The sequence below is a fragment of the Vigna angularis genome, chromosome 2, assembly GCF_016808095.1.
Source record: "Vigna angularis cultivar LongXiaoDou No.4 chromosome 2, ASM1680809v1, whole genome shotgun sequence".
Lineage (NCBI taxonomy): Eukaryota > Viridiplantae > Streptophyta > Magnoliopsida > Fabales > Fabaceae > Vigna > Vigna angularis.
The window spans coordinates 52796074-52813147 of NC_068971.1; the positions used below are offsets into that span (position 1 = coordinate 52796074).

A 17074-nucleotide genomic window follows, 5' to 3' on the forward strand; every position below is an offset into this window, starting at 1 on the left:
GATGTCTTTACCTGAACATCAATTGCATATTTATGGAACTTGTGACAACTAAACCCTTTCACTAACCATTAATGCATAATATTTTTACGCAATCAAACCCTACCATATATTTGTAAAGTATAGGACAATATGATCCATCAATGCATGCTAATATATCTGTTAACTGTCGACGACCAAATATATTTCATACATTGCAACAATAATTTTATGTACTATGTAAAAGAAAATAACTTTTATGTGCAAAATAAAATGGATGCTTCAAATATATATTCCAACATATTCGCGATATAAAATATATTTAACAATTATATGAATAAATTTACGAAAAAATTAAAACAATGGTTAAAATAATTAATACAATAAGCTTTTTCTATGATCAAATTAAGTGATTAACTGAAGAGAAAAATTATTTAAATCGTGATTTTGCATAAAACTTAAAATGGCAAAGTGTGATCAAATACTGCCTAAAAAACAGTTGACATTCCATAAGAAAAAGAAGTTATATTCAATTATGATAGTTAATTACAACATTGTAATTTTGTAACATTTTTTAAAAACATTTCTATACAAGTGTATGATATTCAATGAAAAAAAAATCGCTAACTATTTATATTTTTTCTGTTAAAATGTTATTTGTTAGTAATATATAAATAAAAATGCAAAAATGAAGATGCGATAAAATAAAATTTATCTGATAATCAGAACGTGTATGAAAAAAAAAAACTTATGATAATTTTCGCTTTAATATTATAAATAGAAAGAGAGTTTTAGTTGCTCAAAAAGTCTTATATTATCTTCAATATTAAAGCTTCGGATCTTTCTCAATATTACAATTGTTAATTAAAATTAAATGTAGCTTATTAGTTAACTTAATATCAGTCACAATAACAAAAATTATTGCCACATAGAGCATCTCAATAAGGTTAAAAATTAAAAAGTATTGGATGGAAAATATCAAAAAGTTGAATTGGACAAGATGATAGAATATATCACCATGAAACTGGCACAGGTCGAGCTAATTGAAGAAGAATAGCAACAGATCACGGACAATGAAGGCAAACCCTAGATTGAGTTATTTGATTGGTGTAGATTCTAGGGTTGGGGATTTGGGACGTTTTGATCGGTGGAGAAAAAGGATTCCACGATTGAATCGATGGAATGGAATGAAAAGAGGTTTTAATCAGGCAAAAGTGAAGATAGAACGGTGAGGATAGGTTTAATCGGTGAAAAGTGGATTCAATGGTGGATTAGGCTAAGGTAAGGGAGAAATGTACGGGAGAATGAAGATCTAGAGACTAACCGTGGATGGCGGATGAAGATCTAAGGCGGAAGAGCTTGAAATATGGATCGGAGACAAGCGGAGGTTCGAGAGAAAAAGAGATGTGTGCGGGTGGATCTCTGGAGAATGGCGGGACGAAGATGTGGTTTGCATATGATGAGGCATCGCTGGCATTACCGAACGACAAAAACCCTCGGTATTTAATTTCACCAATAAATTACTGAAGGCCCAAAGACCGTCGGTTATAAGCCTTCACTGATACACGTTTTTATTGTATGATAAATTAAAATATGTTCAATTAAATACTTAACGAACTCTTTATATATTAAGTATTATAAAATTTTATATTTCTCAATTTACATCTACCGGTCTAATTTATTTAAGTATATCATCGTCATTACTTTTTATCTTTAGTAAATAATTTATTAATTCAAATAATATTCAAGTTTTATCATCTTCAATGGTAGATTAATTTTATATGAATAAAATATATAGATAAGTAATGTATATTATTTTAGATATAGATTAGAATATCTCTATAAAACACATTTTCACATCTTACTTTGAGTTTGCTTAGATGATTCATAATGCAAATCGCGTGAGACTGACGTGTCATAATGAAATCTTAAATTCTTAATAAATGTGATCACCTACTTTATTACTTTTAACTTTTATTTATAGTTTTTAAGATGAACTTATGATTACCAAAACCCTAATCAGGAGGTCTAATCATAATCCATTATCTGCTAAGTAACACTTACTCATAATCTTGGTTTGAAATGAAGTTTAAAAATTTACGATTAAGGCATCCGTTCTTTCTCTAATCATATCTAACTTGATGGTCCTTATATTGTTTATTTGATTTTTATGAGTTTAGATGCATGTAACCGGTTATTCTTTCTTAACATTCTTTTCCGCTCAATCCAATGTCAATGACAATCTGATCATACAAAATAAATAAATAAATAAATAAATAAATAAATAAATAAATATATATATATATATATATATTTTATTGTAATACAAAGGAATATATGTTTTTTTCAAAAATTAGAAATTAAGAAATACACAGTGGGTTAAATTTTTTACTATAAAATTGAAATCAATATTTAGCAAAGAAATAATTTTCATTCTATATTTTATAATTTTAATTATAAATATTAAGAAATAGTTTATAGAAACATTTAAAAAATAAAATATTAATTATAAAATATTGTTTTTAATATAATATAAATAAATATCTTTAATTATTATTAAAATTAATTTTTAATTATAAATATCAACATCAACATCCATCTATAACGTTTATTATTAACTTTGAATATATATATATATATATATATATATATATATATATATTTAACTATTGTTTATAATTAAAAAAGTTAATAATAAAAAATTATACAAATTAATTTATAATATAATAAAGTTTTGATAAAAAAAAGTCAAGATGCATGTGTTTACAGTAGTACTTACTTTAAAATATGGACGGAGACATAAAAATTATAATATTCTGAACACACGATTTCATAAACAATAAAGAAAAATAAAAAAGGTTATCCTTTCATACACAACAAAATTTATATTTATTTAATCTTTTTTTTTTACTTTTTATTAAAAGTACAAAAATTCATCCTTTTTTTATAACCATTTTACGTGTAAAGAATATGAATATAAAGGTATCTCATCTATCATTACCTAAAAAAAATCTCATCAGTTTATTAAGAAAGAAATACTGTGACTGTTAAAAAAAATGAAATGGTATGAGCCTATGCTTTTGCTAAAACATTACCAGAACTAGTAGATAATTAAGTTGGAAAGAACTGCAAATCGGGTTGAGGCATTGATCAACTCCAATAGTTAATCTACACTCCTTTTTATTGCATATATAGAAGGAGTCTTTCTTAGGTGTATGGTGGGGGCTTTGGCAAACCCTTGACAACACCGCAAAGTAAAGCGTTGTCTGGAATATTGTACTCGTCTCTGAGAGAACGCTCGGGGCTGATAATGCTGAAGTACATCTGTTGGCCAAGATACATATTTTCAGTAATCATCGATCTCAAGTTCCACATTCCAACGTTGTCGGTTGATAACAAGATGGCGGCCCAAGATTTTGGGAAGACCTGAATTGTGTGTCTGCTGATGGCATCGAGAGGGTTGTAGCTGTTCCTCTTCTCTGGGGTCCATTTGCCAGGCTCTATGCTGTATTGTAAGCAAGATATATATTAAGTAATCAACAAAAAAAAAAACTAATTAAAGAGAAAGAGAGTAAGAATGATAAAGGAAAGGAAAAAGGAAAGAAGGAATACTGACGCGACTGCGAAGAACGCATAACCATCTATGTGATATGACTGGATAGATTTTTCATGGTTCTCAAAGATGACCTCGATGAATTTACGGTGGTCAAGGCTGAGAACATTTGGCTGAATTTTAACAGTGGTTCCAACGTCAGATGATGGGTCGTCTTTGATAGTATTATATTTGAAAACCTTGTCAGCAACTCCATAGTATTCAGCTAGTTTGAGAGGAGTTTCGGGGTCTTCGTGGGATACACCATTGAGGGCATAGCGAAGCTTACCGTTTTCCCTACTGACGGAGTTGATGAGCTTGATGGTACGGGTGATTTCGATTTTGGCGTATTTGTAGGAACCCTGAGGGTTGGGCCTGGCGGCGCTGGCAGTGAGATTCCAGCGGAAGGAACGGAATTGATTGAGAGACCAAGCCCAGCCGACTGGAGCCTCCGGGATGTCGGGCGAGGGACCACTCTTGCCATTTGTGTAACGGATGATGCCTTTTCCTGTGAGAACAGTCTTGCTGAAACGCGTGGAAGCCACCATGTAGTAATCCTTTGGGTCCTTGTCTGCTGTGACAAGGACAGAAAAGCAGCCACCTATATGGACGTCCAGAGACTCGTATTGGTTTTGTACCACGTGGGAGCCTTCAATCTCAACAACCGTCAACGGGTGACCTTGGATCCTGAAGTTGAGTGAAAATTTCATCCCTACGTTGCATACTCGGAATTTGTAGGTCTTTTCGGGCTTCATGGTGAACAATGGCTGGTCACTTCCATCACCTTTAGCCGTTTTGCCGTTGATTAGAACACCTTCAGGCCTCCCAATGGAGCGACCGCTATCCAAGAACTTCCTCAGAGTGGTGTGGCTCTTTGTGTACCAGTCACCGATCACAACGTCGTATTCGTCCTCGGGATCATGGTACGGCACTGGAATCAGCAACCTGCTGTTTATACGGTGCGACCCAAAACCACCAGCTGCCCTGTGCAACGCTGTGCTCGGGTAGTAGAAGAAACTACCTATCTGGTCCTTCACCTGCATACGGTAGGTGAAATTTTTCCCTGGAGGAATGGGGCAGTTTGTACCGAGGACCCCATCTTGCCACGAATTCTTTCTGTGCTGGATGCCATTCCTGCACGGCGCATGCATTAATCAAGCAAATTATTTATTTTTTATGCATTATAATGTTTATAATTAATTAAATATAATAATCACCATGTAAAAAGAAGAGGCTCGTCAAGATTATTGAAGACATTGACTATTAGATTGTTGTTGCTGGTGGTATTAATACTGGGTCCTGGGAATTTGCCATTGATGAGAATGCCTTGCTGGGGTACTCCCAATGGGGAGATGATGCCATAGGTAACGTTCCATGTATGGTTGATATAGGGGTCTTCACCCCGCACCATCGACAGCAGACTCAGCAAGACCCCAAAAATTATGCCTCGTATCTCCATCGAATCCTTTATTTATTTTTTACAATTTATTACTGATTACTGATCAGGAGAAGAACTGTTGCTTGATGTCTCATACCCCCACCACCCTTTCCCTTATATGTATGTCCTCCTCATCTCGCAACCACTTAATCCCCCACACATCCCATTATTTTCCGCTCCTTCCAACTCGTACTTCATTACACCTTTCCCTTTTCCTCGTCAAATCCTATACTTAGAGCCTAGAGGGGAAGGAGTGTCATAATACCACTTCTTCAATTTTAATCTATTTTAATAAAATCCTTAATTATTCCTTAAAAAATTCTCGTAACTGTATAAAATTAACTAATATACTTTAAAGTTCTTTTGAGTAAGTATTTGATAATTGCAAAATAAAACAAATACATGTCACTATGATATTTGTATAGAAATATTAGTTTTTATTGTTGAAAAATATATTTTGGACTATTTTTAGATGTTATTTTTTAGATCGTTTAAAATTTTATTATTGTTTTTTATGGACTAATTATTTTATTTGTATTGTTTACGTTTGATTATTACATCTCTTTCTCATGTGCATGCATGCATATATATATATATATATATATATATATATATATATATATATATATATATATATTATTTCAGTATGTAGGATAAAAAACTATACATTCACAGTTTAAATCAGTTATGTCTCTTAGTTTCATTCTACTTCTTTCAATGTCTTGTAGAATTTTCTCCTATATATTTAATTGAATATTTAAGTTTTAAATATTCAATAAATGCAATCACTTGCATCTTTATAAGGTTTAGATTTGAGGTAAGCACACGTTCAACTCATACTCCTCTACCTCCTACTTATTTCGGATCAGGACTTAAATATTTAACCTGAACAAACAGTTCATAAAATCGCTCCTAACTTCTTGAGCGTCAGAGTGCATTTTGCAGATACCACTCATTTTTACCAAGGCAACCGAGCAGTCTAAACTTGAAACATACAAGCGGAGCACACATAGTATTTCGGTCTCACAAAATTTCTATCGAAACAGAATAGACTCGATATTAATAATTAATTATTATTGAAGATTGTGTGACATTCGTAATTAATAAAATAAACTTAAATTAAGACTGACACTAATATATTTTTTTTTTATAATTAGCAACAATTTACGAGTGTCAAACTAAAGATCACAAAGTTAATAACAAAATATTACAAGAAATACAAGGATAATAACTAAAAATATTACTAGCTCATGCTTGGCTTATGACTAATATATAAGTATATATATTGACAATCTTTCATTGCTTTATAGCCCAAACCTGCAACTCATTTAGGAAGGCTTATGAGCCTAAACATTGGAGATTGATATATATATATATATATATAAAGATAGTATATGTTATAATATAACTATATATCTTAATTTTTTTATTTTATTAATAAATTGTAAAAAATATGCATGACAAAAAATAATTTAAAACGTATGACAAGAAATAATTTTAAATGTTTTTACTTCTTAATATATAAAAATATAATTAAATTAATATTTATGAAATATCGGGAAAAAGTTGTTAAAAATTAATATTTATGAAATATGGGAAAAATTGTTACTTTTTGACAGTTTATTGTATATATAATAATGAAGTTTGCTAATTTATATAACTTTTAAAATGTATCAAATTTTAGTTGATAAAAATATCTCTAATCATAAAAAACGATATACTTTAAATACATAAGTATTTTAATATTTTTTAATATAGTAAAACATAAAAAATTATAATTTGACATGAAACGTTTAGCTAGTTTTATTTGTATTCGAATATACTAAAATATATATATATATATATATATATATATATATATATATATATATATATATATATATATATATATATATATATATATATATATATATATATATATATATATATATATATATATATATATATATATATATATATATATATATATATATATATATATATATATATATATAGGGTTAAATATGTTTTTAGTCCCTAAATTATTGGCCATTTTTGGTTTTGGTCTTCGTTTTAGTCCTCGAAACTTTGGTTTTAGTTCTCATTTTGTTGACTAAATAGGACCAAATTTTTGAAGGGTGTTGGTTTTCGAGGACTAAATCGAACGTTTCGAAAAGAATGAGGACCAAATTGTACCTTACTTTATACCTTACTTTGAAAGAATAACGAAAACAAAAAACGAGGGACTAAAAACATATTTAACCCATATATATATATATATATAAATAAACAAAACTGACTAACAAGGACTTCAAATTTAGTATTTAACACTAATGGCCTAATAATTAATCAAAAAGTGTAAAAAAGTGATTATGTAGTAAAAATATGATGAGAAGAAAAGTAAGATATATAAGTTTTTTTTCTTGTAAGATGAACAAAAAGAAAAAGTAATATAATAAAAATAGTATAAATTAGTGATCAATATATACACTCATAAAGTTGAGATTGCATATAAAATTAGATACGTGGGAAATATAATTGTCCTTTCAATTGAATCGATTCTAATAATAAGTTTTATAGACTTTTGATTATAGACAGCGTCCGTTCAATTCTATATTTAAACTTTTACTGACGTGATTAACTAGATAATTAATTTATAACATATATTTTTTTGTCTTTATTTTAGGATATATTTTTATACGTTGGTTTATGAAACAAATAAAAAATAAAATATAAACAAGAGCATAGAATTGAGTTCAGTAACCAGGGCTAATTAATTAATTGAATGGGTGGATGTTTGGGTGTTTGGATGAAATAGGAATGGCACAAAAGGGAAAAACTCTAAGAAGAGTATGGTGGTGGCTTGGGCATATCCTTGACGATGCCGCAAAGAAGCTGGGTATCTGGGAGGTTGTACTCGTCCCTGAGGGAACGTCCAGGAGACAAAACGCTCACGTAGAGTTGTTGCCCCAGGTAACGATTCTCAGCATGCTCCGATCTCAGGTTCCACATTCCAGCATTGTCGAAAGTCAACATGATGGCGGCCCAAGATTTGGGGAAGACTTGAATGGTGTGTCTGCTCACGGCGTCCAGAAGGTTATAGTTCTTCCTTTTCTCAGGGCTCCATCTGCCTGGCTCAATGGCGACTGCAAAGAACGAGTAACCATCCAAATTGTATGATTGGACGGTTTTTCCATGGTTCTCAAAGATGATCTCGATGAAGTCGCGGAATGTAGCATTGATGACATTAGGCACCTTGGTGATTGAGTTCAGATCAAATGGGGGCTCGTCGGATATGGTGTTGTAGTTGAAAACCTTGTCAGCAACTCCGTAGTACTCAGCGAGCTTTAGAGGAGTTTCAGGATCTACATGTGAGACGGCATTGATGGCATAACGAAGACCTTGGACTCTGCTTACGGAGTTGGCGAGCTTGATGGTGCGAGTGATGTTGATCTGACCATAATGGTAAGAACCCTGGGGATTGGGCCTTGCAGCACTGGCGGTGAGGTTCCAACGGAAGGAGCGGAACTGGTTAAGAGACCAGGCCCAACCAACTGGCGATGGAGGGAGCTCCGGCGAGGCAGGGCCAGCACTATTGGTGTAGCGGATGAGGGCCTTGGCAGTGAGATCGTATTTGGTGAAGCGAGTGGAGGCGACCATGTAATAGTCCTTAGGGTCTTTGTCGGCGGTGACAAGGACAGTAAAGCATTGACCAACATGAACGTCAAGAGAGTCATAGACGTTTTGGACAACGTGGGAGCCTTCGGTCTCGACAAGCTTGATGGAATGGCCTTGGATCCTGAAATTAAGGGCGTCCTTGAGACCAACGTTGCATATTCTGTACTTGTAGGTCTTGCCAGGAATCATGGTGTAAAGGGGTTCATCACTGCCATCACCCTTGGCTGTTTTGCCATTGATGAGGACACCCTGTGGGCTACCAAGAGAGCGACCGGTGTCCAAGAATTTCCTGAGGATGTTGTGGCTCTTTGTGTACCAGTCACCCATGAGAACCCAATACTCATCCTCTGGATCAGCATATGGAACGGGAATCAAAAGACGACTGAAGACTCGAAGGCCACCGAAACCACCGGCTGCCCTGTGCACTCCTAAAGAAGGATAGTAGAAGAAAGTTCCAATTTGATCCTTCACTTGGAAGTGGTAGGTGTAGTTTGTCCCTGGAGCGATGGGGCATGAGGTTCCTGGTGTACCGTCTTGCCATGAGTTCTTCCTGTGTTGAATACCATGCCAGGTGAAGAGGAATGGCTCGTCAAGGTTGTTAAAAACATTTACCACAATGTTGTTGTTGCTTGTGCTGTTGATTTCGGGTCCTGGGAATTGGCCGTTGATGAGAATACCCTGCTGGGGCACTCCAAGAGGAGATATCGTCCCGTAGGTCACGTTCCATGTGTAATACAAGTACGGGTCTTCACCTTGCACTGCCGCCGCCAACAGGCATAACATCGACAACCACAATTTTCTCTTGCCACCCATTCTTTTTTTTTCTCCTGCTCCTGTACACACTATTTTCTTCCTTTTCCTTTTTGTTTATTTGAAGAAGAGGAAGAAGAAGATGGTCTGATGCTGTTCTCCCCTCCCTCCCCCTTTTATACCATTTCCCCCACCTCCAACCACTAATCCTCCATTCCTCTCTTCCCTCATACTTCGCTCGACCTCTTCTTATTTTTAGATTTTTTTTCCTTTACTCGTTACATTCTCTTTTCAGGTAACAAATAAATAATGAACAAATATAAAAGTGAGTTTTTGCTTGCTTTAGACTTACAACAACAGGTAAAAGAAATATTTCAACACAGATTTTTTACCTTTTTTTTACACGTATAATTTTTTTACTAATTTATTATTATATTAACATATTTTAAATCAAATAAAAAACAATACATATATTATTGTAAAAAAATCTATATTAATATATTATTTTGCAACATCGACTAGACATAAAAACTCATTACAAATAATTTTTTCATCCATTCAAATTATTTTCTAGTGAGATTGTGAATGATTAATTTTACTTCCTTAGGAGGAACATCAAAACTCAGACTAATATAAATACTTGATTTTGAATTTACAAAAGTTATTTCAATTATATTGATCTTATTTGTATCCTTAATCTCTGAATTAGTTTGATCACTCTTGTTCAAAGACTTAATTGACATTGAAAAGTGCTTTTAAACATGGAATATCGTGGAAAACACCTAATAGAATTAATGGAAGAAATATATTGATTTTAATATGTATTCTTTAAAAACTCATGATCTGTATTATAGATGGATTAATTATAATTTATAAATGATTGATTGAGAGTATATTGAATCAATTTAGTTCAATTGCCTAAAAAATTAAGAATTAAATATTTTAATGAGATGATGATATGATAGAGATTTACCAAAAAATAATATTTTTTAAGTTATTTATATAAGAGGTAGGAAAGGCAACCCTAGCATCTCCATACCATACTTTATACATTGCATTCTTTCAACCCATGTTGACTTCATTTTGGAGTTTGCTTTCTTTATCTTTACATTTTTATTCTTTTCTTTATTTTTAGATCTGAATTTTTAAACTTGATCTATTAAATTTTGAAGTGAAATAATATTATATATTTGTATCCTTAAATTCATAACAAATATTGATTAATTTGAATATGATTGACCATAAATTTAAAGACTAAGAATTTGAATCATTTCAATTAGAATTGAATTTTCTTTATTTTTTTAAAATTGATTTGGATAGATTAATTGAAATATTTTGAATTTCATTTTTTTATTTTGGATAAAAAAATTAATTTTTCTTTTAAGACAAGATTTTATTTTAAAAATTATTTGACTCAACTTTTGGATAAGTCGGTTGGATAAAAAGTCAAGACAAGTCACTCGTGATCATAAATAAAGATGAGTTGGTTTTAGCCGACGATTAAGTTAAGTCGGCTTGGACTCAAAGTTAAGTCGAGTCGATCTAAATTCATAATCGAACCATGTCAGCTGTTAAAATGACTCGACCTAAGTTGAAGGTCAATATAATTTAATGTAACTGTGTATAGTATTGGGTAAGCTACACAATTTAATGTAATTAAAGTATATTAAATATATATTGAATTTCATATTAAATTAAAAGAGCTTAATACCATTAAGAGTAATCTATTTAAATTTGAAATTATAGGTTAAGATAAAATATCAATATAATTAATTTATATAAGTTGCGCTATAGTCAAACATACTTCAACATTTTATACTTAAGGTTAAATAAAATATAGTTATGAAACCATTCAACTTATTTTATAATTCAGGTTAAATAAAATATAGTTACGAAACCAATAAACATGTTCTAGCACAACACTTTTGATGAGTAACTTCCTTTTTATTGAAATATAAGCTTCCATATCTTGTATAAGATGCCATGAAATACATTTGTGTGTGATGAACACTGTTTATGAATTAAGACTTAACTCTTCTTTTAGAGGAGTTATGAAATTAATTGGAGGGAGGTTTGTTAAATTAGAGACGGTTAAGGTGTAGTTTAGTTGATGGGATTTTGAATGGTGTACATTGTGCTCGAGTCCATGCTTATGAAAGTATCTCTTAGTTCATTAGTTTATTTTTCAGTTGCTAAAAGTTTAGAATGTATTGAAAGGCAACTTGTTAAAGAGAATAATTCTGAGTGAAATAATTTGGATCCAGTCTTTTGTATTCGAGACCATGAATATTATATTTTAAATTTGGGTAATCTCATTCTATGCAAGGAAAAATATATTTTGACATTGCATACGTGTATTTTTTTTTATTATTTATTTGATATTATATTGATTGTACTCTAAATAAAAAAAATGACATGTATATTATGTTAAAATATTGTAAAAATATATGCGATAATATGTATCATTATCTAAATGGAAATAACAAAGTGAAAACTAGATTACAAAAAATTTAGGCAAAATTTTACTATGTTATTTTTCTTTAAGTAATTTTCTTCCCGTACTTGTGGTGGTAAGCCGTTGATTGGATCATTGGACTTAAGAGTGTTAGGTATTACACCATCACTTGATTGGGTCACGAGTGATATTTTAACGATTGGATTTTGTTTTTGTCATTTATTGGATATTATGATAGGGAATACAAAGAGGATAAGGTTAAAGAAACATATTTAAGTAAGACGACATATTTAATAAAAGCAATAAAGGAAGAAAAATACTTTTAAAGACTCTTTAAAGGTAGATTGGAAGCTTGGGGTCGAAAGTCAATTTAGATAAAAAAAAATGGAAACTAAGGAAAGGGGACACTCTTAATGCTTTAGGTAATCGAATTTCATAACTTTTGGTTAGAACATTTTATATTAGTTCTTTCAATTGACAAGGATCAATGGTAATGAAGGTTTTGTCACCATATTTACTTAGCCTTTGGAAATGACATAAGGAACATATCTTTTTATCAAAAGTGTATGGGAAAGTTTCTTTAACTATATATAATTTTGCCTAATGATACAATGCATAATAAAACTATATCATAAATTCGACTTTCGAATTGTGTAATTTAAAAATAATTCTTTTATTAATTATTTTTTTGGATTGCACAACCTTAAAGTCATTTTTGACTTATGTATTGTATAGTTTTGAAGCTTTCTTACTTCTATGTGCAATATGAAAGTCATTTGTTACATAAAAAAACAGCTTGTAAACAATTTGTAAGTATTTTTTCATAAAAATCTTATGGGATTGTGTAATCTTTCATATTGTGTTCCATAAGTTTTCTTTTTTACATAAAAAAATTATTTCAAATTGTACAATGTAGAAACTTTTTTCATTGACTTCATCTTGACACAACACATAGACAAGGACAAAGAAGGCAACAACACCAAGAGGAGATCCAACAACAAAGAATAAGATGGTAGACGCATTGTCCAAGACAAGGTATTTTCTAGCTTTATTTAGCTTCCAAACTAATGAGTAGGAAGCTTGGAATGAGGAAGTTTAGCATGATTCCAAGGTCACCTCTATAATACATGATCTCATGTTAGATTCCAAGGCTCACCGTAGGTATGAATGGAAGAAAGGCAGACTGTTTTATCAGGACAAAGTGATACTACCAAAGATTCTGTGATGTTCATTCTGATGAGTGCACACACATACAAAGAAAATATGGTCCAAACTCACTCAAGGGTCAATCATTGTCAAAATTGATTATATACTAATTCTTTCATGTAAAAATCATTCATCATTAATTGCAATTGTAAAAACATGACTAAAAAGCTATACACTTAAATTAGCAACTTATCCATCATCTACAATTTGCAACTAGAACTAGTACAATGATTAAATAAGCAAATATGTAAAAATCGTTCAAAAATATAAACTAAGATGGTCAAACAAGTTTAAAATGACTAAACTAAGCAAAAGAAAATATCAAATACCTAAATTTACCTAAAATTCAAAATTTCACCACCTAAACCTGCTTAGAACACTAAAAACAATACTAAAATTATAACTACTCTATCGTTACAACAACAAAAAACTATGCTAAACTATCCTAACAAGTCTAATTTATTAAACTAAGTATAAGAAAATGTACTACAATTCATTCAATTAACTAATTGTAAATTGAGCTAACTATACCTACTAAATTACACCACAACTTACTATTCTACTTAAAATACTAAATGCAACTAATCCTATTTTCTAACTCTAAAACTACAACTATGGTAACTACTCAGAGAACTAGAACTACAAAATATACCTAAACACTTAAACTAATCTTCTGCAGTAAAAACAATTCTAATTGTAAGCCCGTTCGGCCAATTATTGAGAGATTGTTTGGACTATAAGACCGTTTGACCTTTGAATGTAACTGTAAGACCGTTCGGCCAATGACTAGGAGATCGTTTTGAGTGTAAAACCGTTCGGCCTTTGACTGTAAATGTAAGATCGTTCGGTTCCTCCTGTCCTTTCACGTTCGGATTCGATAGTTCTTTCCCGTTCATTTCCGGACCGTTCGGTTCCTTCAGTCCTCTCGGGTGCGCAGCTTGTAGTGCTAGCCCGTTCGACTTCGTCAAGCCTCTCCCGTTGGGTCCATCAGTCTTCTCTTGTTCGGATCCGACCGACCGCTCGACCACTCTCGATCGACCTGGGCTATAGCGCTTGGCCTTCGACCGTTCGGTAACTCTCGATCGGCCTAGGTTATAGCGATCGATTCGTCCCCAAGATGACTTGTCTTTTATGGCCTCGGGCCGCTCAACCACTCCCGATCGGCATGGACTGTAGCACTTGTCCTCAGACCGCTCGACAACTTTCGATTTGCTTGGTTTATAGCAATTGGCCTTGAATCGTGTCACCTCACCGCATGTTCGTCCCCTAAACAATTGGTCTTCTATGGCCTTAGATTGCTCGGCAACTCCCGATCGGTATGGGCTATAGCACTTGTCCTCAAAATCGTTCGGCAACTCTATGTAACTCCTCAACATCCCTTGCGATCCGCATCGCCACCATCCATTCCTGCGGTTCATACTGTCGGACTTGATTCCGGATGTCCTCTTTCAATCCCACAAGAAAATATCCCAACAGCTGCTCGTTCGGTACCCTCTTCGTTCAACCCGCCAATATCTTGAAGTATTGTACATACTCGTCCACCGTCCCTGTCTGTCTCAATGCTGTCAACCGCTCAACAATGGTTCCAAACCTTATCACCAAGGCTTCCTTCAAACCATCCCATGAACGATTCTTGACTTTCTCCTTCCAAGCTTTAAACCAGTAGCCAGCGCTCCCCTCCATGCTCACATACGCTAATCGTACCTTCTCCTCTTCCGCTACTCCTTGAAATTTGAAGAATCGCTCCGCCCAATTGATCCAGTTCAATGTATCTAATCCTTCGAACACGGGCAGCTCCACCCTTTTTCTCCAATTGAATCGCTCACCTTCTCCACCCCCAATTTCGTCCTTGCGTCTCGTACTCCTATTGGCGTTCACAGGCGCCTGACTGTCGTCAAACAGTTCCCCTTGAATGCGGTGTCGTCCCCCCGATAATCGCCTCACTTCTTGAAGATCCTGGCTTGTGGCTGCCGAGTCTTGTCGAACTGTCGCCGTTTTCACCTTCATTTCCTCCCTTGACGACTCCATCTCCGCCTTTCGTCCATCCATTGACGGCTCCATTGCCGTCATTCGTTCCTCCATTCTTCCTTCTAGTGCGTTTAATTTTTCCCCCCTTTGTCTTCGCTCTCGTTCCTCCCCCGAGCACTCCCTTTTCCTTCTCTGATTCTCGTTAACAGTATGTTGATCTTCATCTACAAACCCTGGACTACCTTCTAATCCCTTTTCTTGGTTCCACACTGATGAGTCGTTATTTCTTGAATTATATTTAGTTTATTGCACTTAAATAAACCAAGGAATTATGTTTAATTGTCTATTATTTCCCCGTTTTCTGAATTCTGCTTAATTTGGTCGGAAATTCATAATTGTGCTAATTTGGGTTTTCTGAGCTGATTAAGTGCATTTCTGGTTGCAGGAAAGTTGTGGAAACATCATCTGGAGCATTGGGATATGGCGTGACACACTCAAAGGCTCAACATTTAGTCATTTAGATTCTAATTAAAACTGTAATTTCGTTTTCTAGAAGCCCTTAATTAGAATTAGGTGTTTTGGACCCTTTTAGGGGCAATTTTGTAAAAAGACCCATTTGTAGGACATGTGCCTTTTTGATTAAGGTTTTTAATTGATTGTGGACCCCATTTGGAGGAGAAACTCTCGGCATTTTAGAGAGCCTTAGCCAACCACCACACAAAAAGACTCTTACACACTTCATTTTTTTTGACGTTTTTTTTCTTTTCTCTCTTAGGGTTTCTTATATGAACACTCTTATGGAGAGCTTGGCTTGGGTGTCTCGTTTTTGGCCATTTCAATGAGCAAGATGCAGATTTTCTTCTTCTCTTAATTTACTCTTGGTTGTCTAAGCTTATTGGTGGTGAAAAACTATTCATTTCCACTTCTATTTGCTTGTTCTTGATGCTTGAAGTTTGAGTTTTGGAGCTTGTCTTTGCATTTCCATGGTGGATGTTGGGTTTGAGTAACTTTATATTTCGTTTTCCTCTCCCTTTGCTGCTGTTCCTCTCGATTTTTATCTCATTCTATATGGTTGGATGATAAAAATGAAGTTCTATGTAGTTTTAGGTTGAAAAGAGCTTAAGATGATGTGTGGGTGTTGTGGGTTTAACTCTTTTCTTGCATTTTTCGGTTTTGATGCTTGAGACAAGGTTGGGATCAGATCTTTGTGATGTTATGGAGGCTGGACAGAACTGGAATTAATGGTCTAAGTATTATTTTCGTTTTTGCAAAGAAACTTGAAGAAATGTAGTGTTAAAGATGGGTTGATGAGTAGAAGTTTGGGTTTATTGTTCTTGTGTTCATTTGCAACTTTAACTTTGGTTTCTTGAAGTTGTTATCTGTATGGAAGAGTGGAAGAAAGCTTTTGGATGCATAATTCTTGAAGAAAAACCGTTTGGAGTTTGTAGGAGAGAGGAAATTGCTTCATTTAATTTTTACCACTTTTGGACCAACACAAAAGATGCTTGTTTTGACCCAAGGAATGTTTCCACTTTGAGATTTGGCCTTTGCTTGTTCCAGCCGTGAATTGCAAAGAAATGGAGGTTTTTAGAGTTTGTTTTCATTTGATTTAGCTTACTTGGCACATTGGTAGGAGCACCCATGGTATCTTCCATTTGCACATTGGTCTTTGAAGCATTCTTTGGCATTTCCACTTGGTGGTTCACGTAAATTGTGTGCTTTGGTGTATAAAATCATTTCTTTGCTGCATGGAAGGAGAGAGGGGACGGTCTTGGAGAGTGTGGAAGGCACATGCTTAATTTCTTGAAAAATGGTGCACATAGGAGAAGAAGTCAACACATTTTGTGGCTTATTTAAGGTGAAATTGAAGTTTGACTTGGGTGCATGATGACTCACGGCCATGTGTTTTCTTTGGCCAATTGGACTTTTAAATTCATTTGTTAATTGCCATTATGACAAGTAATTTGCTAGGATTAAATTAGGCTTGTTGATTTCTTTGGTTTTTAATTAATTTAATTAATAGGTTGAGTTT

General features: G+C 33.4%; 2 protein-coding genes across 2 annotated transcripts; both read right to left on the minus strand.

Moving 5' to 3' along the window:
* Window positions 1-3028: 3028 nt before the first annotated feature.
* Window positions 3029-5077, minus strand: LOC108320751 (L-ascorbate oxidase homolog). Its single transcript, XM_017552268.2, has 3 exons — window positions 4786-5077; window positions 3593-4702; window positions 3029-3481 (listed from the first exon to the last, which is right to left on the minus strand). The coding sequence occupies exons 1-3, from the start codon at window positions 5025-5027 to the stop codon at window positions 3184-3186; spliced, it is 1650 nt and encodes a 549-aa protein (XP_017407757.1). The 5' UTR covers window positions 5028-5077; the 3' UTR covers window positions 3029-3183.
* A 2703-nt stretch (window positions 5078-7780) lies between these two features.
* LOC108320752 (L-ascorbate oxidase homolog) lies at window positions 7781-9508 on the minus strand. The gene has a single exon (XM_017552269.2). The coding sequence runs from the start codon at window positions 9474-9476 to the stop codon at window positions 7827-7829; it is 1650 nt and encodes a 549-aa protein (XP_017407758.1). The 5' UTR covers window positions 9477-9508; the 3' UTR covers window positions 7781-7826.
* Between the last annotated feature and the right edge of the window lie 7566 nt (window positions 9509-17074).

Excerpts from the sequence above, each read along its gene's own strand:
- LOC108320752 (XM_017552269.2), bottom strand. The coding sequence starts at position 9,476 with ATGGGTGGCAAGAGAAAATTGTGGTTGTCGATGTTATGCCTGTTGGCG.
- LOC108320751 (XM_017552268.2), bottom strand. The coding sequence starts at position 5,027 with ATGGAGATACGAGGCATAATTTTTGGGGTCTTGCTGAGTCTGCTGTCG. Across the intron at positions 4,703-4,785 it reads GAGCCTCTTCTTTTTACATG|GAATGGCATCCAGCACAGAA; the intron begins GTGATTATTATA and ends TGCGCCGTGCAG. Across the intron at positions 3,482-3,592 it reads TATGCGTTCTTCGCAGTCGC|CATAGAGCCTGGCAAATGGA; the intron begins GTCAGTATTCCT and ends CTTACAATACAG.